Source organism: Lepidothrix coronata, unplaced genomic scaffold (assembly GCF_001604755.1).
Source record: "Lepidothrix coronata isolate B3197 unplaced genomic scaffold, Lepidothrix_coronata-1.0 Scaffold315, whole genome shotgun sequence".
NCBI lineage: Eukaryota > Metazoa > Chordata > Aves > Passeriformes > Pipridae > Lepidothrix > Lepidothrix coronata.
Window position 1 is genome coordinate 110,373 of NW_016690495.1, and position 24,463 is coordinate 134,835.

At 49.7% G+C, this 24,463-nt stretch overlaps 1 protein-coding gene across 1 annotated transcript in view; it reads left to right on the forward strand.

Moving 5' to 3' along the window:
- Nucleotides 1-13,403, forward strand: part of LOC108508792 (protoheme IX farnesyltransferase, mitochondrial) — a 104,725-nt gene extending 91,322 nt beyond the window's left edge. The window contains exon 7 of the mRNA XM_017837886.1: nucleotides 11,106-13,403. Within this exon, the coding sequence (XP_017693375.1) occupies nucleotides 11,106-11,554 (449 nt within the window). The 3' untranslated portion in view covers nucleotides 11,555-13,403. The remainder of the gene's footprint in view (nucleotides 1-11,105) is intronic.
- The last annotated feature ends 11,060 nt before the right edge of the window (nucleotides 13,404-24,463 follow it).

A 24,463-nucleotide genomic window follows, 5' to 3' on the forward strand; every position in this document is an offset into this window, starting at 1 on the left:
CATTGTTGTACATGCTGCTGGTTGTAGCGAAAACAATATTTAAGTGTAGCCCTTTCATTACCCTCCGAGGGGGGAGCCAAGTGTGGCACCGTTGTGTGGTGCCCTTGGACAGCTGTGCCTGCTCCCTCCAGGAGCTCCACAACGTGGTGCTGCTGCGAGATCCTCGTGTCCTTTGGGAGAGCTAACAGAGGGAACAACGAAGTATCTCAGACTGGAACAGCCTTGTTTCAATTTGTCCTCATTTGATTTATAATTTTCTCGTTTCAAAGATTAATACCTTGGCAGTTTGTTGCACGAGAAACAAATATCACGGATAAAAATGTGGGACCCTCATGTTTGCAGTGATGCAAATGCTGTAATTTAGAGAATCACCATGCAATCATAGAATGGTTTGGGTTGGAAGGCACCTTAAAGATCACCCAGTTACAACCCCCTGCCATGGGCAGGGACACCTTCCACTCTTCCAGCTTGTTCCAAGCCTTGTCCAACCTGGCCTTGGACACTTCCAGGGATCCAGGGGCAGCCACAGCTTCTCTGGGCAACCTGTGCCAGGGCCTCCCCACCCTCTGAGTCATTTCTTACACTATAATCTTTGTCAGATCTCATGATGATTCCCAAGAATTCTTACTTCTACTTCTTCCCCTGATAGGGAACTTTAATTATATGCTCTCAAGCCTGATGGAACATCTCACCCCCAACCCTAGATTTTGCGCCAAAGTGACTTAGGGAAAACCTCCCATTTCAAACGCGAAAGATAAGGTTATCTCTGGGAAGATGTGGAATTCTTTGTTGTGGGTTTGGGGGGGGTTGTGTTTTTTTTTAATGGCAGCTGTTTGAGACTGATGAAAGATCAGGAATGTTAACATTTCCTCGCTGGGGGAGCGAGTGCAGGTGAGACGGTCAGAGGTGCGTGATAAATGTAATTTATCACATGGATATCACTGCCACGGATCTGGGGTATTTATGCACAGCTTAACTGCCAGCCTGTGATTTGCAGTAACACGTTTGCTTCCTTGAAAGCAGATTTCACTGCTCCTTCGTGGCCCTATTTGTTTCTGAAGAGATTTGTTTTTCTAGTAAATCGAGAAACCCTCAAATTATTTTACAAGGGAAGGACTAGCAGGAAAATAATGAAATTCACTTAAAACTTTAAGTGATAGCATAGAGAGAGGAAGAGAGGTAAAACTTGGCAGCGTGTCCTGTGCTGGATCCTTCTCCTGATGGGATCCACGCTCAGGAGAGCTCCTGGCTGTGCCACGATGCTGCTGAGCCTGTGCACAGGGATCACAGGAAGGAACAGAGCTGGTTATTTTGCTGTGCAAGAGGCACAATGTATACATGCTTTAAATTACTTCTTGTGTTGCTGGTCTTCCTCCCCAGACTTATGCTGCAGCTTCCTTGTTAGAGATGTTTGTTGTCCATTTAAACTTGTTATTTCTAGTTATCAGGAAAAGTGAATTTGGGGTGAATGTCTCCAAGTGCCACCACCCATATTTTGCCTTATACGTTTTCACAGAATCATAAAACAGTTTGGGTTGGAAGGGACCTAAAAGATGATCTCATTCCACCCCCTGCCATGAGCAGGGACACCTTCCACTAGCCCAGGTTGCTGCAAGTCTCATCCAACCTGGCCTTGGACACTTCCAGGGATGGGGCAGCCACAGCTTCTCTGGACAATCTGTGCCAGGGCCTCCCCACCCTCACAGGGAAAAATTTCTTTTGTATATCTAATCTAAATTCCCCTCTCTCAGTTTGAACCCATTACTCCTTGTCCTGTCATTCCTGTTCCTGATGATCAGTCCCTCTCCACCTTTTCTGTAGCCCCTGCAGATTCTGAAATGCACTGTGAGGTCTCCACAGAACTTTGTCTTCTCCGGGCTGAACATCCCCATCTCTCCCAGCCTGTCTCCATAGGGCAGGTGCTCCAGCCCCCTTAACAACTTTGTGGCCTCCTCTGGACTTGCTCCAACAGTCCCATTTTATGTTGGGAGCACCAGAACTTTTGCAGTTCTTCCACCAGCTGAAGGTGGATCGCGGCCGGCGAGCGGGGTCGGTGTCGGGAGCGGAGCAATGCGGTGCCACGGAGTTCATCCAAACCACCCAGCGAGATGGGAGTGACAAGCAGGGCTCCTCAGCCTAATGTGCTTATCAGTTAAGGGGATTTATTCGGAGTAGGTGGCGGTGGCAGAGCAGATAAGGGCCCTGGGAGCTCGGCAGACACTGCAGAGCCGTGGTGGCCCAGGAGCCGTAGGTATTACTGCACCAAAGAATGTTTATCTCAAGAGACTGTTTAGTTTATCTCAGATGCTCCACTTCTGGTCTCGCTTTCCTGAAAGACATCTTGTACTGATTTTCATTCGTTTTCAGAAATTTAAATAATTCCTCAGGCTATGGAATTTATAGACTCAGTATCAATTGTAATCATGTGGAGGCTGATTTTTAAATTGCCTTTACTTTGTAATTCAAATTGTGTTGTATGGTAGACATTAATTATGTCAGCCAACATCTATTTACAGAAGGGGATTTAAAAACGGGCAGTTCTTATCAGCTAGTGACATTTGGCAGATGGATGGTTTCAGTAACAAAAAAAAAGAGAATAGGGGAAAGGGGGGGCTGTACCCAACCTGTCAATGGCTGGAGTCTCTCATACCTTCCCTGGTGGAGCACTTGTCTGCCAGGAGGAGGGAGAGCAAAACAACAGCTTAATTGCATGCAAAATAAGCTTTGAAATCTTTGTGTCCCTTCTAGTTAAACACTTGGAGCTTTCAAAGCCCCTTGATGTGGGAGCAGGTCTGGGAGTGGGGCAGCTCCAGCATCCTGCCGCCAGAGCAGAGGAGGCTCTGGCTATAAACTCCCTCTAGTAAACTCAGCTTTTCAGGGTTTCACTTCTCAGATGAAAGACAGCAGAATTTGTGGTCTGTTCCAGAGGAAACAGAGATATTCATGTCACTGACATATGAGAATTGGAGCTGGGGGCCCAGGAATGTGCTTTGTGGGGGTAAAAACTGTAAAAAATGAGGCAGAGGGACAATACTAGTGAGCAGCTGGTCTGAATTTAGGACAAAAGCCAGTGGGCTATTTTTTTCCCCCTTTCCATCTTCACCAGAGACAAAAGAAGTGGCAGTTCTGCCGCTGGGGCACCTGGGGACCAACCCCACGAGTTCACAGGCAACGCACCCTTACCCCCATCCCTACCCCGTGCGGGGCTGATGGGGCACGGGGAGGAGCTGGGCTGTGTGACAGCCCCTGAGCCCTGGGGGGTGTGACACAGCACCCACAGGGAAATCAGGACAGGGGGGCTGCAGGAGGGAGTCCCACCCTCAGGCTCGTGGGAGCCCTGGTGGAGCCTGGAGGAGGTGGCTGACGAGGAGCCCCCTGTGTGGCTCTGCAGGTTTGGAGTCCTCAGCTGAGTCTGGTCCTTTGGCAAATACTTCCTAGACATATTTTTGCTCGACTGTATTTTCATCTTACCCACCAGGCTCTTTTTTTATGGCATCTGTTGCTGGGGTGAGCTGAGGTACAGTGCTGTTATTTTTCTCATCCTTGCCTGTGTAATGAAAGGTGTTTCCCTGCGAGGCTTTTGGCTGCAATAACCTGCTGTGTGTCACACAAGGAGTGTGAATGCCCCTGTGTATCCATGTGCACACAGCTTTTCTCTGCCTGCCCAGCGTACCTGAGGACATCTGGCTCCCTCCTGTTAAAGGCAGTGGCCAGGAACACTCCCTCGAGGTGTAAAACCCCACAGCCAACTTCATTTCCTATTCCTGGTGGACACTGAGGATCATCCCTTTGTTTTGCAGACAAGCCAAACACACGGCCAACATCCCCTTCCCTTTCTGTGCTGCCACAGAGGAGTCTATCACAGCCTGAGACGCTCCTGTTCCCCAGGCCTTTTGTGCCATCCTTCAAAAGGAGCAGCTATTGAAACCCATGACCATGAAGCTTTTGAGTTTTCCAGTGTTTTCCCCCTCGCCCTCCGTTTCCATGACCGTGTAACCTTGAAGGGGCACAATGTGGGCCGGGCTGCTCATCCCGTGCTGACATTGGGACCATTGTCCCAGCCCAGGGACCTTGTGTGGGGCTTTAGAAGTGATACTTTGCCTTTTTCCCTCTCAAGGCTGCTTCACCACTCCCACGGCATCCAACACAAGCCGGAGCATCTGCTTTTGTTTTCCAGTGGAAGCAGAAGTGCCGGTTGTTGTCCTACTGTAGTGCTAATGAGGGCAAAGCAGAGGGGAATTGCATCAGTTTGGTTAAGGTTAGTGACTGGATAATTCCCAAAGGTCTTTGTGTTTGAGAAGGCTTCATAATCACAAATTAGGATGTAAATTTTGAGGAGCTAATCCCTTTCCTACTTCTGAAGACAGTGGGCAGAATTAAATAGCTGGTAACATTTTTCCTCAGGAGTGATTATATCTTGACCACTTGTAACTGCAGGCCAGTTGATTTAACCCAGCAGTCATTTTCCATCACCAGAGCAAGCTGAAGCACAGGCAGCAATGACTGCACCTTCCAGCTCTCCTTCACAAACAGAAAATGCCACCAAGAGCTGAACAAACCAGTCCTTGTGGATCAGGACACTACAGTGTGTTCTGGCCATGACTCTCCAAACCACTCAATCTTTGTGCCAGCTCCCCCAAACAAGCCTTTACCGTTACACTGAACCTGCAGTGGGTAACAAGGCTTTGACAAGACTTCAAAATCTTTCTTTACCCCCGTAGCTGCTGCATAGTTAGAAACCTCCAGAGAGGAGACTTGTGAACAAGCACAGAAGAAAGGATAGCAAATAAAACTTCGGGGGACGTATCCAGTACATCTCCTGTGAGTGTAACATCCTGTAAAGCTCATGCAGGGCTGCAGTGAGGAGTTTTGGACTGGTTGTGTTAAATTTCCCGCAGCAAAGGTGAAAAATGCAGCCTGAGACAGCGCGGGTGCTCGAGAGCAGGTGGATACAGCTGGGCCAAGTCAAGTCTCTGAGCTCTAATCTACCTTGTCTGGATTAAAGAGGAGTAATTTGTTCGACATCTTCTGAGGGAGGAGAGCCAGTTGTGCGCTATCAAGTAAAACGGTGTGTGGTTGTTTCCTGCCTACGATCCATTAAGAGGCTGAGCTTACACTGCCAAAGCCTTCCCCTCCTGACAGCAGCCAAACTCGGAACCGTTTCCTAGAGACAAAGGGCCGGTGCTTCCCTCTCATAAGTCGGAGCTACCGAGGTCTGGAAATAATTTTAGAATTCCTTCACATTATTCAAGGCTGAAGAATTACTAAAATTGTGCTTTAAGCAAAACAGCATTCTTAGGTTGCCAAGGCAGTAAACACCAGCTTTGGGAAATGCAGTAAGATTTCAACATCTGTTTTGGAGCTGATATTTAACTATTCCATGTTTATTTTAATGCCTGGTTGGCCACTTCCCAGCCATACATATGCAGCACCAAAGCAAGAAGACAGAAGGAGCGAGTCTGTTCTTGAACTGGTGCTACAGGTTAGCTCCTCCTTCCTCTTTTTTTTTTTTTGTTTTATTGATTAACTGGGTAGGTGTTTGTCCTGTCTGGAGCTTGGACGTGATATGAGAGGTTTACAGAACACTGTGCAGAAGGAAGGCACCGTGTGTTGTCTACAGAACAATGAGAAGGATGAGAGCACGAGTTGTTCCTCTGTTTTCAGGAGCACAGTGTTGATAGAGCAGTCCCTGTAGATAACCTTGGACATGTTTGCCTTGACTTGTGTGGACAGGCCCACGTTCACCTGCCTGCCCAGGCTGGTCAGACTCCAGCTGGCCCCACTCCAGGGGCTGGAGCTCCCACCAACACACGCTGTGCTCCAGCCTGTGCCCACCTGTAGCTCAAGTCCTTCTCTGCCCTTGAGGAACTTGTCTTCACACATTCTTTGGAAAGCTTCAACTGGACCATCTCCAACTGTCGTGCCTCATTTAAGGCAGACAGCTGAAACAGTTCCTCTGTGAGTGGAGCCATCACTGCCCCGTGTGCCAACTGAGCAAGGTACAAAGCTCTTTGATGATGAAAGGTGTTGCCAGCATGAAAGAGGCACATTTCAAATCATTGCTAAAGAGAGTGGCATCCTCAGCACGAGACAGCCAAGCAGGATCCAAACATTGTTCCTGCCCTTTAGTGGATGAGAAAGTAGGTTTGCAGGCCTTAGGTTGCTCTGTTTGCTCAGGACAAGTTCTGTTGGCACTGATGGCTCAGCAGCTGCCCATGCCCACTCTTTCCTGAGTAGATGTATGGACTTGAACAAACTCTCTATCCTTTACAGGGGAAATCTGGGGGACTGGCAGTAGGGTCTGCATCTTTTCATCCCAGTGTCACTGATGTTGGTGTGAGCCCAGGATGGGCAGGACAAGGAGCTGTTGGTACCTGATTGCTCTGCTCTCCTCTCCAGGTGTTGACCAGTGGTCAGAGTTCATGGCCTGCAAGGGTTGACACCCTAAAACCCATCAATCTCCTGCTCTTAAATGCTCTTCCTACCCAAGGACTTAGTCTGGCCTAGGCTAAGGACTGGGCTCAGGCACTGACAATGCCCCTTCACTTGAGATTTGGACCATCCAGCAAATGAGATCATCATGAATTTCTCTAAAAGGAATAAACTATGAAATTTTAATCAAAATTTAGGGGTACCACATGTCCTTCTTGACACCATGAAGAGCAGAATCTCAGAGGGGGATGCTTCTTGCTCTTGTAATTCTGAAAATTAGACTGTCAGCTGCTGTGCTTTGCAAACCCAGAGTCATAACAGTTGCTTTTGGAATTCTCATCTCACAATTGTTTCCAAGCCTTTCCCAAATTTATTGAGCCTTAAAACATCTTGCCAAGCACTTTCCAAATGACTCTGGAATTTAATGTCTTGTTTGTTTTAGGGAAAGTGTAATTTATGAAGTTTCAGTATTTCGCTAGATAAAAATATATTTACAGAAAGAAAGGACCATTTTCTACCTCCTTCTACACCAGCTGACATTTTGGCTTTATCTTAGATATTAAAATAAAATAAAAATCTCAGCTTGTTCTTGTTTATTAAAAAGAAGGTCTATTACTATTTAAATACTTCAAAAAAGAATTTAAGAAAGGAAATAATAGCTTAACCTTAAAATTCATGAGGAACAGTAAAACCTGTTATTTATCTTTAGCTCTGGGGGTGCTTTAGGACCTACCTGGGTCTCTTCAATCCTGGAACTTTTGAGATGATTTAAGCCAGGGCAAAGCGATTAAAGAATAGGAACTCAACAAGAAAACATTTTAGACCTATTTTGCATGCAAGAGTGAAAAAATTCTGGAGACCTGGGTCCTGTTTGCCTTAACAGATTTCATTTATTTCCAAAATCAAACAGGACTCATCTGCTGAGTTACCAGGATTTGTAAGTGTCTGCTGCATCTGTCCCAGGTCCTCACACTTGGAAAGGTGAAGAATTGGTCATAAATGGGCTCAATTGCACCAATTAAGAATTTGGCCTAGAAGGCCAAGGTTTGTGATGTCCACAAGCCAAGTACTTGTGGTCCTGCAGTTCATGAACTCCTGCACAAGAGCTGAGAGATCCGAGTTCCTGTGCTCAGGGTTTCCTGGGGAGGAGCCTGAGCTGATGGCTGTCCCCTGCCTGTCCCCTGCCTGTCCCCTGCCTGTCCCCTGCCTGTCCCCTGGGTGCCCATGCTGTCCCAGGGTGTCCCTGGGTGCCAGTTATCTCCCACTGCCCAGGCAACGTCTCTGCTCCGACATCCAGCTTTGCTTTTGCGAACCCTGCACCAGCTCCACGTGTTCCTGTTGGGAACGACCTTGTCTGGTGTTCCCTTAATTATAAACTCCGTGGGGAAAAGGGAGATTTGCAATTATTAAGCTGAGTTCCCAAACTATTGGGAACTACACAGAGGCCGCAGAGTAGACTCAGCTCTGTTTTGAACCAGGTTAGTCTCCAGAGCTCGTCTCGCTGTAATATTGCTTAAAAACACAGCTGACTTAATTATGACATAGTTAACATTCATCTAGTAATTAATGAGCATTACAGTGTCTGCTCTGGGCTTGACAGGGTTCCTACTGTGAGCTCATTTGATGGTGGATTGTACTGTACCGTGTGCTGTGCTTTGCCAGTCATCAGTCTTACGTGACACTTAAAAATCTCTGACAACCCGACGATCTCCGCCTGGGCCGAGGAAATTACAGGATGTCCCAGCACATGGGAACCGAACAAAAAGATCGGTCAGTTCAAATCCTCGTAATGGCCTATTAAATTGTTTTACTGTTCAGCTTCTCTGTAAAATATCAATTATCTCAATGGTTGTAATGTAATCAAAGTAATTAAATTCCAAAGGCTTGCATGTAAAAACCAGAGCTTTGTAAATGGGAATCCAGCCTCGAGTAGTTTAGTTGGTCTGTTTGTGTTTAAAAGTTTCTCCAGATGACTTTTTTTTTTTTCCTTCTCCTTTTAATGGTGTGTTACAGTTAGGGAACTGTTAAAGGGGTTTGTGTGTTTGAGGTTTAGGGTGTGTTTTGAGCTTGGCTGCACACAGCATTTGAACAATTGAATAAGCAAAGCCTGTGTTAGAGCCCAAACGCGGGGACGCGGCACATGCCGGATGAAAAGCCGGCTGGTCCGGAGCCGTGGGAAGCAGGGACAGCCTCGGCTCCAAGTCCTGGGCCTGGCTCCATCTGCTTAAGCGTCCTCAGCTGATGGATAATTGCAGCTTACCTTTCCCTAAGTTCTGAACGACGTCTCTGGAGCACTTCAGATGTGGAACTTGGAAAATATTCCCCTCGTAGGTTTGTCACGTTCAGGATCTCGCCTCCGGTAACGTGTTTTACAAGAGGTAGGAAAGAGCTAAGGAATGACTTATGACAGGAACATTTTCCCTGTTGTTCCTCCTGGTGTAGGGAGAGCTGCTCCTTCCGTAAGTTTTATTTTGGTTTGTTTCAGTGGATCTTCTCCCTTCGATTTCATCAGAACTGAATCAAATCCTATTTTTGTCGGGGCCAAAATTACTTTGCTTGCCGTGACTTTCTGAAATGATTGGTAATTTTGGGGTGCACCATTTTCAACTGTCCTAACAATTGGTGGGTTCCAATTTATAGAAGGTGCTAAACATGCACACCTGGAAAGTTGACTTTAGTAGGATTGAATAGCTGGATTTGCAGCCTTTTGGGCCATAGTCCAGGAAATGAAGTGACCTAATAGCCACCTTCCAGTACCTAAGGGGGCCTAAAAAAAGATGGAGAACAGCTATTTGAAAGAGCCTGGAGTGACAGGAAAGGGAGGAATGGCTTCAAACTGCCAGATGGCAGGGTTAGATGGGATGTTAAGAAGAAATCCTTCCCTGTGAGGGCGGGGAGGCCCTGGCACAGGTTGCCCAGAGAAGCTGTGGCTGCCCCATCCCTGCAAGTGTCCAAGGCCAGGCTGGATGAGACTTGCAGCAACCAGGGCTAGTGGAAGGTGTCCCTGCCCATGGCAGGGGGGTAGAATGAGATGATCTTTGGGTCTTCCAACCCAAACCATTCTGTGATTCTGTGACATCCTCTGTAATTCATGGCAGACAATGTTGTACTGAAAGCAGCACCCCCAAGGTATGTGTTTCTGTCTCTGTGCTTCGTGTAATCAACTTCCAGAGGCACAGACTCACTTCAAAGAGTATTTGTAACTCATTTTAAAAAGCAGTGAGATGGGTCTTTTATACCACTACTGGATTTATAAGCCACTGGAAACCACCTACATGAAATCTAATGGAGCATTCCCTCACTGGTGATAAGATAGAGGGGAAAAAAAGGCTTTTTTGCAAACTGAGATTATTAATATTTGCAAGGCAGCGCCGGTGTAAGTTGGGCTGTTTGAGACAAGAACTAGGCATGCACAGCCCCAAGGAGCAGATGGAGAGGAGATGTGAACCATGAAGCTGTTCAGAGGACACAATGACTTGTTCTTTGTTGGAGCCCAAGCAGCCACTGGAGAAGAAATGAGTGTCTGGGGAAGAATTGAAATATATTAACCTGTGTGCAGAGAAGTGTTGCTGTTTCTGTTTCTCTCAAATCACTAAGAAAATGCTGCACTCGTGGCTCCAGTTGAGAAGTAGTTTCCATAGAGAAAGAGCTCATGGAAGGAGGGAGATGCAAAGAAAGTGTTAATGCCAGAGCAGAGGGTTTGGGAGCTGGGGAAACAAAAGGAAAATCCAGGAATGCTCATAATGTGCAACAGCCTTGGGGGATTTTTTGTGTCTTCAGACAAAATTAGTGAAGGGAGTTTAGTCTGAGGGCCTCCTGGAAGCTCTCTGAAATCAGCACATAAGCTGCTCCTGCCTCAGTAAGCCCTGTGCTGTGTCCCAGGGAGAGCTGTGGAAATGTGGTGCTTCCACAGCTCCTTTTTAATTGGAAGAGTAGCTAATTGGTGTGAACAGAGTTACTTGATCAAACTGCTTAAAAGTTTCTGCAGTTGGTTTGAAGGAGTAAGAAGTTCTCCGTCTCCTGCCACCTCATTAGCAGCTTCTGCCAGTTCTGCTGCCCGCCCAGGTCCATGATGGAGTTTCTCCCGTGCCAGGAGCAGTTCCCTCCCTCCCACAGTGGGCAGGCAGAGAGCTTAGCCATGCTCCAGGCTCCCAGGGTGCTGGTGTGTGCCCAGGTTCTCAGGAGGAGCAGCTTATCCTCCTTTTGTGGTGTCACTGAGCGGGGCTCTCTGTGTCTGTTCGAGTGGCTCTGCCCAGTGGCTCTTTTCCTCTCTGGATGCACCAACTCTGGAACCCAGGACTAGAATCAAGAGGCTTCCAAGAAAACAGCCTCTTGCCCAACTGAGCTCCATTCCCACCAATTCCCTCAGGTAGAGACTGAGTTGGTGCAGAAACAAATTAGAGGTGGTTCATTAGGAGGAAGTGACTTGCTGAAATGCTTTGCAAATTAAGTGTTCCAAACCCAGACAATCCACCGTGCACAACCCTGTGTGAATGCCATTAAAACCAGAGGTTCCTTATCTCATGGAGCTGCCCTGAGCAGTGTCACAGCTGCCACAGGTGCCACGTGTGTGTAGTGCTGGCAGCAGACAGCCCATGGCAGCCGAGTTCTGTGTGTGGCACTTCTCGCGGGGACCTTCTAACTCTTACGTCCTTCTCTCTGCCCCATCACAGGTGCTTTGCTGTTAGGAGGGATCCTTTACTCCTGGCAGTTCCCTCACTTCAACGCCCTGAGCTGGGGCCTGCGGGAGGATTACTCCAGAGGAGGATACTGTATGATGTCTGTCACCCACCCGGGGCTCTGCAGGAGGGTGGCTCTGCGACACTGCTTGGCCTTAATCGGACTCTCGGCGGCAGCTCCTGTCCTCGACATCACCACGTGGACTTTCCCCATCATTTCACTCCCCATCAACCTCTACATCTCCTACCTCGGCTTTCGGTTCTACAGGGATGCAGATCGCAGCAGCTCCAGGAAGCTCTTCTTCTGCAGCCTCTGGCACCTGCCCATGCTGCTGCTGGTCATGTTCACCTGCAAGAAATCGGCCCTGGAGAAGGAAGACAAAGGCGACCTGCTGGGAAAGGGGGAAAGTCATGGGAGGGCTATGGAAATTAGATTGCCTTAAATGTCGATTGTATGTTGTCCTCGTGACACATCAGGTAGTTTATTTTAGTAATCACAGTGGGGAATCCTGTGGGAATCTGTTTGAGGAAGAATCGTTCGTGCCTAGCGACCACTTCATGCGATGATTTTCTATTTTCTTTTGCGAGGGAGTAGCCAGGAGAGCTCAAAGCACTCAGGGGCCTCAGGCCCCTTCACTCATCCCAGACTAGGATTTTGCTTTGGGGTGGCCTTCTGAAGTCCCTGTGAGCCGTGGTCTCTGTCCTCGTGGGTGGTGGGGTAGTTCACGAGTCACATGCGCACACGTTTCCCCGCCAGCACTGGCAGCCTTGGCGAAGCCGTCAGGGAGCAACCCTGGAATGATTTCTCACCCTGCTCCCCAAGCACCCTCTCCTTTAATTTAAGCTTTGAGGCACACAGTGGGTTGGGGTTTTGTCTCAATCCTTGCCATCCCTGCACTGGTGTCACACCAAACCAAACTTTTGGGGGCTTTTTTCAGTCAGTTGCTTTTCCTGAGGTTCCCCTTCACCCCAGTAGATTTTTGGCTTGCATACAACTGGCACAGTGCTAAAGGAGAGAAGAAAACTGCCTTTCAGCACAGCACACACCAGCATTTAAACACCCTCCAGGTGAAAGCTCTCCTGTAGCACATCCCTTGGACACACTGAGCCATTCTGCTGTACTTCCATCACAGGGAACTTCTGGGTCCTACGTGGTTTTACATCATCAGAGCTTGAGCCCTGGGTGTCAGATCTTCAGCTGGTAAAAATCACCATTAGTGTTTATGGCAGTGAGGCTGTGAAAGGTGGAGGAGGTGGGAAGCAGATCCCAGAGTCAGGTGGTTGTGAGGATTTTCCATGCTCATGTGTCTTGTGCCAGCGCATTCGGTCTCGGCGTCCTCTCATGAGCCCTGGACTGGCATCAAGAGTTTGAGCTCTATTTAATGTCACACTGTGGTGGCTCAGAGAAAGGCTTCACTTTGAGGGTAATTAATAGGTAAGGAAACACATTTACAGAAAAAAGGTTGTGGATTTAGCCTAATACTGTAATGTTCACTTGCTGCTGCAGCCTGTGTCCCTCCAAAGCAATTACTGTGGATGGTCTCCCGAGGAAAGTGCATTATCTCTGTTATCTGATACACTGAAGAACATTTCTGGCCACAGTGCTTGTGATCCTGCTGCAGGGCTGTGGCTCACCCTCAGCCTGCCTGAGGCTGGCTGTGACCTGCTGGGATGCTCCCAGACACAGCAGCACCCAGGGCAGACAGAGACGGGGATAGTTTATTGTGGTAGTCAGTGCCTGTTACGACTTGATGTGTTCCCATGCCAAGATTTCTTTCCCATGTGGAAAGGGGCTGGGCAGCAGGTTGAGCATCAATCCAAAGATACAGCAACACCTGAAATGGGAGACACTGTCTCGAACCTGATCCCGAGTAAAATCCTTGAGGAAACGTCACAAATCTGCCACCACAGGTGTCTCACACTGACACAGAACCTTCCCTGGCTGCTCTCGGGATCCAGGCCTGACTCCTGGTCTGGGTTACGCTGGTGTAAATCAGGAGTGACACGGTTTAGCCTCTGCTGTGCTGGCAGAGGTGCTCTCAGGAGCAGGGCCACCTGTTTTATGTGGCTCTTAAATAATTGGCTGCGGGGTTTGGTGACTCTGGAGTGATTGCAGATGACAGGCTGGAGTCCCCTCTCACTGTCTGACAGGTCTGTTGTGCTCAGGTTACTGTGGGCAGCACTTCGTGGAACTGCCTGGAAACTGTGCAACTCCTGAATTTGTTTTAAAAATGCATCCAGTCTTCTCTGCAATAAAGTACAGACTGTACAAAAAGAGATGAACACTCCAAATCTGTTTTATAGTGTCCACTTATGATTGGAACTCTGGTCCAGTTCAGTTAATTGCAAAGGTATTTGGTGTTTCTGTGGCACTGCTCACAGCAGCATGTTCTTGATCACTGCAAGAGCTTGTGAAATACTGATTTATTGTGCAAGCAGCGACTGAAACTAAGTTGCATGTGAGTGGAAAGGGTTTGTGCGAAACCAAAGAATTTGGTCAACCTTAAGCTGACAGAGGAACCTGAAAAGAGCAAATGGCCTACAAAAAAAGTCACAGATTTTGCTCCCAGAGGCAGAAAGTGGTGCTGAAGCAGGAAGGTTGTGGTTTTCTCCTAAGTCATTCCAGAGCCAGGCTTCAGATGGCCTGCGAGTCCCGGGTGCTGTCCTGAGGAATTCCATTCTGATTAAAGGTCCCAAGGACATGCCTGTGGTTGAGCTTGTAAGAACAGTCATCTTCATTTCTAGGGCCAAAATGTGTAACATTCACAGGGGTTAGGGCTAGACAGGAGCTTTGTAATCATCCCTGAGTGTCTGCAGAATGCAGGTCACCGAGCTGCACCAACATCTCCACACCCAGTGAGTCTGGCCTGGAGAAAAAGCATGGCTTTAGAATCAGTGGATCTGGGGTTTAAAGGTAAGAAATACTTAATAAAATAAGCTTTTTTTTGCCTAGGAGGTGTTCCCTGCTCTGCTGCAAACTAGCCATAAACAGATGAAGCCATCTACTGCCATTTTACTGCCTTTTGGGAGTGTTGCTGTTGCATGTGCTTTGAAAATAAACACCTGGCCAAACTGAAGCCTTTTTTGCAAATGGATAGTGCAGCAGGTGCTCTCAGGTCTCCTTTTCAATATTGCTGTTGCCACTGTGGAAATTAAAAGTCCTGAGCTGTCTGCCCTCATCCAAGGGTGTTTGTGGTCCCTGTGAGGATCAATGGCAGCCTTACCCCCTCCAGCACTGCTAATATTGCTGCCCAAATCCTGCAGGGAAAGAGGCAGGTGAGGTGCATGAGATGCCTTTCCATGATGGCTTTGCACAGGAGATAAAGTTGGGCTTCCTGCATCTCTCTGCTGGGCCCTGCAAGCATCAGGCTTTGCACGGCTCCTTGAACCTGAAACAGCAGTTCCTGCTTAAAATTGCAATGTTTTCTTTTCTTTGTCCCATTTGGAGAACTTGAATATGGGTTGGTTGTCATCCCCTTATCCTGGTTACTCAGGATCTCCCCCTGAATTGGTCCTGCAGAATCACTGAGTGGTTTGGGTTGGAAGGGACCTTAAAGACCAGCTCGTTCCAAGCCCCTGCTGTGAAATACCTGGTCTCTATGTGGCAGTGAAAAAAACAGCAGTGATGTGCCCTGTCCCTCCTAGCCCTGGGTCTGCTGAGGGGTCCCATCTCGGTGCTGCTGTCACAACAGGCAGCTCTGCACCACCAGGAGCTGGAGTAGAGCTCACATAGGAACCTGGGCCAGAGACTCAAGAGGATGAAGCTGGTTTTAGTCTGTTTGGACTTTAAACCTTTCGTGTGGTTTTGTGGATAAAACAGTAGCCCTGGGGCTCAGGGGATCTTCATTCTTTCCAGACCTCTGCAGAAGAAATGCACTCCAGCTGTGAAACAGGGATGGAGGTGCTTCACCTTACTGGAGGAGGGAACAGCTCATGTCTTTGTCAGCCCTGGCCTGTTATTCTCTCCATCAGTGCAGGGTGAGCGCTGGGTCAGGCTTTGAGGAGCATTGCAGAGAGCTGGTCCTGGATTCCCCCACATCCCTGCTTTGCCCTGACCTTCAGCAGATCTCTGAGCACAGCACTGACCCCGCAGGGCGCGGTGAGGAGCCGAGTGACACAGCCGGGAGTTGTCCCGAGCTCTTGGGTTTGCAGGGAGCCCCCAGGTCCCATGTGAGCTCACACAGTACCCTGACACTGCTGCCATCCCAGTGCCCCTGACTGCTGCCATCCCAGCACAGCAGCAGTTGGTGTGGCTCTGCTCTTTGTTCCAGCATGAATGAGGAAACCCAATCCCAGCGCTCACAGCGCTTTCCCGCTTGTTTCCCCCACTGAGGGTTTTTTTTCCTCGCTTCCTGTATCAGTCTCCGATATAATCTGCCCCAGCAGAGTCACACATTCACACTCTCCTGTCTCCAGCAGCGTTTCCCACTCAGCCAGGCCACAGCACTTCAAGGCTTACACAAAACACACACGTCCTTTTCAGTTCCGAGCGATCCCAGGAGAGCAGGAATGGAAACAAGAGTGATACTATTAGAAATCATTATCATTACAGATAGAAAGCATGTTGTCCTGGTTGCTCTCCAGAGGTGATTAGATATTCCCTCTTCCTTGGAAATGCAGGCTGTCTACAGAACACTTGGCTATTAAAACAGAGATATCAGCACTGTTTTCCTCCCGAGCAGCTCTGCTGGAGGTGGTAATACTAGACAGGCTGTCCCCAGTGGCATTTCTAGTCATGGAATTTCTTAACCAGGCAAAAAGCCAGCCCAGTCAAGGGCTCATGGGATGCAGGATGCCACTTGTGCTGCCCGTGGGACCTTGAGTTGGTTGTTTTGCCTCTTGGAGCTGCTATTTCTTCTTGCAGTCCTGGCAAGGTCAGTGCTGCAGGGCAGGGCTTGGCCCCTGTGGGTGCATGTGCAGCACTTGGCCCTGCCCAAGACAAGTCAGACTCTGGTTCTAATGTTCATCATCTCCCTAACAGTGGTGTTAGTTTGGAGTCAGAGGTGACAGCTGAGTGGTGAGGTCAGAAGTGTCACTGGTGAGGACACTCCTCTGTGAGATCCCTCAGACGGGGCCTTGCTGGGTGGTTCCCTCGATGTGTTTTAGTCCCCTCTGAAACAAATGTGCTACAGGTTTCTAGGGCTTTGACATGAGGTCTAGCAAGCCTTGGAGCTGCTTTCCAGACCCTTCTGTTCACAGAAGCACAGAATAGTCAGGGCTGGAAGGGATCTCTGGGGATCCTCCAGTCCAACCCCCTCCCCACGCAGGGTCACCTGGAGCAGGTGACACAGGAACATGTCCAGGTGGGGTTGGAATGTCTCCAGAGAGGGAGACTCAAGGCCCTCTCTGGGAAGCTGCTCCAGTGCTCTGCCACCATCTGTGGGAAGAAGTTCTTCCTCACGTTGAGGTAGAACTTGCTGTGTCTTAGTTTATGGCCATTGGTCCTTGTCCTGTCACTGGGCACCACTGACAAGAGTCTGGCACCATCCCCTGACACCCACCTCGGAGATGTTTGTGTGGATTGATGAGATCCCCTCTCAGTCTTCTCTTCTCCAGGCTAACCAGGCCCAGCTCCTGCAGTCTCTCCTCATCAGAGAGATGCTGCAGTCCCTTAATCATCTTTGTGGCTTCCACTGGTCACGTTCTCCCTGACTCAAAGGAAAGGAGTCCTGTTGAGCAGGGCATGTGCAGGGTGTCCCAAAGCCATTTAAAGCACTGGCAGAGTAACCTGTGTTTCAAAGAGCTGGCAGGAGCACCTCTCATCAGCTCCACCTCACACACTGCCTGTCACCTCTGCTTTTCTGCTTCCAGACTTTAACTGTTTGCACTGAAGATTTTCCAGCCTGGGCCGGTGCCTCAGGCTGGGATTTAGTTTCCAGTGTTTCAAAAAGGCACAGTTCAACTGTTTCACAGAGCAGGGTTGGCAGAACGAGCTGTTTTCCCACAATGTGGAGATGTTTTTCCTCCTGCTCCCAACCAGTTCTGGCACCCCCAGGCCTTGGAGCGAGAACTGAGGGTTTGGCAGTGGGCTCAGGTTGGTGCATTCATCCGTTCTGGGAAGGTACTGGGTGTTACCCCAGTCCCTGAAAGGTCACAGCTCCCAAATTCCTGACACCTCCAAAGAGATGCTCTGAGTGTGGTGGTCCTGGACCATCCCAAGGAGCTGGTGAGGAGCTGCTGTCACAGTTCCTGTGCTTTGGGGGAGCACAAGGACTGAAAAGAGGTGCTAGAAAGGAGGGTGCCTGGCCCTCACCACTACTGCTGGAACCATTGCCCTACATCCATACCTGTTTTCCCATTTTTCCAGGAGCCCTTCTTCAGTCCTGCCCATCGAGTGAGGCAGAGTGTGGTACCCAAAGGTTTCTATGTGTCTCCAAAGTGCCCCAGGGACTGGGGCCAGTTCAGTGGTTATGGCTTTTCCCCTGGTTTCACTGTCCCAGGCACATCCCAAGGTCCTCTCTGCCCCCTGCTCTCCTTTTTAACACGTTCTGTTTTAACTACAGCTTCCCTTTGATACCTTTTTTCATGGAATATGTGCTATAACATGCATTGCCTGTGCCCCTTGGAACTGCAGCTGTAACTGGACTGTCTGTTCTTCAAGAGAAACAAAAATTTTGAGGAATTTCCCTGGCTGATTGGGAACAGCAGGGATCTGATCTCCCACACTGACCAACCTGTCCCTGACTGGGACCCCTGGGCACATCTTGCCCATCTTGCTCATCCAAAAAGCAAGAAGTGGGAAGAAGGGAGGAGGCATCCCTGCAGGTGGGGTGGGGAGAGACCAGACTGGTGCCAGGGGAGCACAGAGCTCCCAGCCAGGCAGGACGGGCTCCACCACTGACCCTTCTAAAAGTGCAGGATGCAGACACACACGGCACTCAAAGCTCATTTGCAAGGAAGTGTCTGGCACAGGGATCTGCCTTTTGTTTTCTGAGCAAGGGGGGAAATCAAGATTTGTGCGTCTGGGAGATGTTTGGGATTTTTTTATTACTTTTTTTTTTTTTCCGGGGAGAGGAGGCACTGTATCAAATTAAACTTGAAACGGAGATGCAAACGAGGTGATTAAGGTGTTTCCGCCGTGCTTCCAGGGGAGCTGCTGGACGGCATCCAGAGCGGGGAAGGGAACAGCCCGAGTTTATCAGCTGAGCTCCGAGGTTCGCAGGGACTCTCGCAGTGCGGAGCCGCCAGGGGCTGGGTGAGCGACGCTCTTGGCCATCCCCGCACTGAGTCACTCCCAGCAACACCGCAGGGACACCGAGGGATGCCGGGGACAAACGGGATGCCCAGGGCCACGTAGTCACCGGAGTTAGCAGCAGAGAGAGGGATATTGCTTAGATGTCTTCTCCCCACTCTGATGCTCCTGACCTGCTCCTTACACACATTGCGTTGGCTTTCACGGGAGCAGGGACTGGCAGGAGCTGGGAATACATTGGGAGTGGGGCTGATTAACCCTTCTCGCCTCAAAAATGAGCCGTGGGAAGAGTGCAGAGGAAGCATCTGCAGACAGATGTTCCCGTGGTGTCTCTGTCCTCTGCTCCTCCCCCACAGCTCTGTCCCCAGGCCGAGCAGTGTCTCCAGGGCTGCCAAGAGATGACAAACCCTTCTGGTTTGGGGTCTGTCCTCTGTGCTGTCACTGATGCCCGGGGGGTGTGATCCACAGGAGTCACCCAACATCTGCATCCCACGCTCCCACCAGGAGCAGCAGCGCTGGGTTTCCCGCAGGGATTGCTCCGTGAGGGTGTTCTGAGGTGCCCGTGGGTGCCATGAGGAGCCACCCCGCTGGAAGAAGCGCAGCTGTACGAGGTACCTGCGGGGCTCAGCCTTGCTGGGTCCGTCCTTGGAGCCGTGCCTGTGCCAGAGACACCGTCTGACCCCGCAGCTCGGAGCCGTCGAACCCGTCCAGCGCCGCCAGCCCCTTCCATCCTTGTTTGTGGTGGGGACTGCGGGAAGGCCGTGCTGGACGGACGGACGGACAGACGAACACGGAGCGCTCCGGGCGGCTGGCGGGATGTGCGGGCTGTGCCTCGCTTGGCCGCGGTGGCCGGGAACTCCCTCTGTTGACTCCTCCTGAAGTTGCACCCCTTCAGCCAGCGGTGTCCCTGGCTCTGGTAATAAATAGCACCTTCCGTAATGTCTGTAGCCCTCACTAAACCACAGACCGGACTGATTATTGCTGCTTTTGTAGCCTTTACAGAGCTGTTTTTATTTATAATTGCACCCCGCTGGTGTGTTCATAATGATTTTCCCGGCTGCGTCCCATGCGGTCCGGGGCTACAAAGCCACATTTTCATAGTAGCTGTTGTTGGTTTTAATCACTTGTTATTCGGATGATGTATTAATAGCAGTATCTCTGTGAAGCTTTGGAGTGTTTTCTTTTTCAAAACATTTACAATAAAAGCTAAGTGTTAGCCCTAATAAAACACGTGTTTCCTTTGGCTCCCTCCTCCAGCGATGAATCCAATTAACCGAGCGCTCCGAGCAGAGCCCGTCTCGCCCCGTCCCGTCCCGTCCCGCCCCAGAGCCCCTCCTGAACCTCTGATTTAAAGGTGTTTGGGACCCCAGCGGGAACAGGGGTGCTTGAAAGGCCCCTCGTGGTCGGAGGGGTGTGAGTTTGTAATTGCCCATGTGCAGACTGAGGGAGCCTGCAATAATCCAAACCGTGCTTTGCAGATGTTTGTTCGCGCCTCGTGATTCTCCTAAAACCCGAATAACCCCTCACACCTTGTTTCCCAGAGAGGGAGGGCGATGAGGATGGGTGGATTGATGATGCTCTTGGGATGAGAAACCACTGGGGAAACCAGAAATAAACCCAGGGTTGTTGCCTCCTGAGCATCCTGAGCCCGTGGGCGGGGAGGAGTGGGGCGGTGCTCTTTGTTTTAGCCATTTATGGGGGGGGGAAACTCCCCCACAACAAAACATATCTTTGCTGGAAGTGGTTTAAATGGAACACTTAACTCACTGGGGCCACTGCCTCTAATTTCATTCAGAAGGGGACTGTGAATGGACTCCTCACCCACTTCAAAAGGCCGTGGCAGCGTGTCCGCTGCGCTGCGGGTCATTCATGGACACTACAGGAGATGTGAAAACATCTGCTGGGTCCAGGCCTGCTCCTTTCAGTACAGTTACTCCCCTTGCTAATAATTGTCTGTGTTCTGTCATCTAGAAAGGGACTTTGTGTGCCTCCCAGGTATTCTAATGCTAATTTGTTTAGTTAAAAAGGAGAAGAGGCTAAACAGATGTGAACCATTTGGTTAGGTTGTAGTTCATTTGTTAGGAAGTGCAAAGGATTCTTGGCAGGATATTAAATATTACCTTGGCTGCTCACAAACACTTCATATTTCAAGAGAGGAAGGGAGGTAGGGACTGCACTCCATAAATCAGCCTTTTCAAAGAGACAGAAAAAGGCAAACATTTGATAAATCTGTGTCATTATACTTAGAGATCAAAGGGGGTTTTACATATGTATTTATGCAACTGGCAACCTAGGAGACAATAATAACAAACATAGATCTCTGACAGCTTTACAAAAATAAAAATTAGCCGGTTCTAATCTGTAATTATCTGGGAACTGTGCGAGGTAGGAGGTTGCTCACAGCGAGCTTGAAGCTGCTAATGCTGAGACGGTGAGCGAATGTGAAGTCATTTGAAAATACATTAGGAAGTTCCATGGGCAAGAGGTTGCCAAAGCCATCGGGTGGTAGCAGGGCATGGCCACTGCATCTGCAGCCCTGGTGTCATCCACAGAGCCCAAACAGGGCAGGCAGGAGTCACCAGAGGCAGGAGTCACCAGGGAAAGCAGCGGTTCCCTGTGGGCCTTGATGAAAATCATTCCTTTATGATGGAAATATATAATGATGGAAATATATAATGATGAAAATCATTCCTTTGTGATTTTCCAGCAGGTGACTTAGCAGGAATCTACCTGAAGGATGGAAATATATAATGATGAAAATCATTCCTTTGTGATTTTCCAGCAGGTGACTTAGCAGGAATCTACCTGAAGGATCCCCGAAAGCAGGGAGATGTCCATCCCTGGGCTCTCTCCAGGGTAACAGCTCTGTGTCTGGTACCTTCCACAGCCCCACATGGCATTGTTGGCCTGGGGAGCCCTGACACTATTCCCAGGGGTTGGTTCATTCTGTACAGCTCAATAAATAGAGAACTGGATCCAGAGGCTCAGGTAAGTCAGGGAAGAAGCCTGACAAGATCCCAGAAGAGGTTTGCAAGCAGCAGGAATAAGAGAAGGGTCAACAGGGGCTGCAGTGGGTATTGCTTTAATCCAGGACAGAATTTAGCAGAGGAGTTGAAACCTCTCCAGAAGCAGCAAGAGCCTTCACGTCACCCAGAACACAAGGAGGAATCCAGTTGCGTTAAAATAATTCCACGGACAAAGCAATGCAGCCACAGAAATTAGAGAAGGAGAAGTAGCATTATGTCATCTCTCCTTTCCTTCTGGCCAGTCACTGGCCTGATTTCCTATTCTCTTGTGCTGGTTTAAAATGACTTCAGCAACTTGGTTTCTGCTTGTTCCCATGGGAAACTTCCACAGTCTATAGATTTCACTGGTAGGAAACTCTTCTTGACAGTCAGACTATATTTTCCTTTACTCAATTCCATCACATCACTCCTACTTACGCCTCCTCCGAGCACCCTAAGCGCTCTTCTCCATTGAAGTCGGGGCAGTTATGTGAGCAGTAAATTTGGCCCGTGGCACTTGGAGAAATAGATATTAAAACCCCAGGGACGAATTAGGGAGCGAGGGGAGGGAGGGCAGTGGGGGAAAGGAAATGGTTTCAGGTTGAGAGAAACAAGATCTCCTCTTACATCTGCACAGTGGTGCTGCCCAGGGCCCCGGAGGGAGCACGCCTGGGACACAGCACCAGGACACTGCAGGAGGCAATGACGTCCCTGGGACGTGCCTGGGGTGACCCTGGGGTGTCCCTGGGTGCTGGTGGGGTTACAGAGCCTCTTGAAGGCTCTTGGGCAGTGTATGTGGCACTTGGGCTTGGGTGCAAAGGGGTTGCATAAAGCCCTGGGCACTTGTCTTGCCCGTGGCTGAGCTGTTTTGAGTCCCAGGGCCTGTCACCCCTGGGGTGGCCCAGCCCCACTATTTGGGATGGTCACTGGCTGCTGGTCCAGCAGCCCTGACCCACAGAACACTCCCTGCAAGCTGTGCCCCCGTGGTCTAACATACATGTGTTTTTCAGGACAAAGTCCCAAATGCCCTGGGCCCTTTCCCCCCCAGCTCTCACCTCACTGTTGTGGCATCAATATGAGCAGATGTGGGCAGGGATGGAGAGGAGGCTGCTGACAGACACACCAGATTTATCCATCAGCAATCCTCAGCTCCCCTCTGCTCTGGAATAGCACGGGGTGCACTGCAAAGGGCATTCATGGCAGAGAGGAGGGGAGGGGTCAGCACCACAGACTTCTTAGGGGAGAAGAAGTGGAATAAAGAAGTGCAGGACCTCTCTCCATGGGACCCTGCAAGGGGGCAAGGGCTGGGACATGGACTCATGACTGAGGAACATCTCAGGGTGCTGCAATAAGGACAAAACCCCATTATAGACACATGTGGATGGAAGAGGACACGTGAAAACCTCCAGAAGCCCCACACCAAAGCCCTACATCTCAGTGTGCTGGGTGCTGTATGTTCCCCAAAAAGAGGTGGTGTTGGCTGGTCACCTCCTCTCTGACCAGGTCACTGCAGGGTTACACACTCCAGATTGCTTCCTTTTCCCATGATCAACCACTTGATTAACACCATGAAATGGCACATTAGTTTTCTTCAAACACAGCTATGACCATGGTAAGAAAACTGCATCCTGTCTGGATTGGGACCAACAGCACCCTGGCTTGATTTTTGGGTACTTGCTCCTGTTTGTCACCCCAGCAGGACAGGTTCCTGCAGATCTTTAAAGAGTTGTGTGTGAAGTCTTTGTCCTTCAAACATTTGGATTTTCTAGCTGGGAAGAGAAAAAGCAACCAGGTAGAACTCAGCATCAGGCCAGCAGGACAGGATCAGCACTGGGAATTCCTGCCTCGTGTCCGACTCCAAAAAATGCTGGAAAGCACATGGCTGCAAGGGTGGGTTTTGGTGAGGTGAGGTGAGGCCACAGAGCTGCCCCTTCCTCTGTCTTGCTGGGGATTTGATCACAGAATCACGGAATGGTTTGGGTTGGAAGGGACCTCAAAGCTCATCTCATCCCAACCCCTGCCATGGGCAGGGACACCTTCCACTGTCCCAGGTTGCTGCAAGTCTCATCCAACCCAGTCTTGGACACTTGCAGGGATGGGGCAGCCACAGCTTCTCTGGCAACCATCTTCTCTGACTGAAGGTGTTCTGGGTTCTCTGCTTTCTGCCCTGATGGAACAAGTGTGTTTTGCAGAGCTGAGCACCCTCCAGGCCCACCTCAGCAGTGCTCCACTAAGTGCCACCATGACCCCTTGGTCAGGAGCTGCCCTTTCCCAGTGCTGTCTGTGTAATCAATCAATCAATCAGTCATCAAGAAATAGGATCTGGAGACTGTACCGATGCAGCTCAATTAGTTATTGATTAACCAGCCAACCAGCAGGACAGCCACTCTTATGATTGCAGGGCACAGAGCAAACCCAGCTGTGCATTTCTGTTCCCCTTCCCTTCTAACCCTGTTTCTTCAGGAGGTTTGTGCACACGTTCTCCTGCCACAGCTGCTGATGTGGGATGTTAAATGAATTTTGGGAGCCAAGAGTAGGTGCTGGGCCTGGCTGGAGCCCTCTCTCAATGTGGCAGTAGATACAGAGGAGACCTGTGCCCTGCCCAGCAGCCTGTGGGTTCCCCCTGGAGGCAGTGGGTCAGTCTGGAGGATGGAACCACAACTGTTTCCCAACCTGCTTGTCAAAACCTCCCTCACCCACCCCCCCTGCTCCAGGGTGAGCTCAGCCCTCCTCCTGATCTACCTTTCCTTGGATGCTGTTTCTGATCACTGACTTGCCATTCCTGGGGAAAAAACTCCTGACGTCCAACTGTTGAAGATACAATTACAGTAAAACCTATCTTGGGGCTATTTTTCTTAAAAAGCCAATCCAACTTTTACAAGCTACAGCTGACATATATTAAAGGCTTAAACCAAACTTTCCGTGACATTTTGTTGATGTTACCCTGGCTGGTGCTGGTGGATGTAAGGAACAAGGGGAATTATTCCATCTGAAGGGTTTCCCTCTTAGTTCATAGGCGTAGGAATGTGCAGTGGAGCAACCTGTGCGTGGAAGCTGCAGGTTTTGTGTTTGGAATTGCACAAAACATTGAGTGCAGAGGTGAAGAAACCTGGGGGCAGGAGAGGCAGCCTGTGTCACCCGTGGAAGGGTTGCTG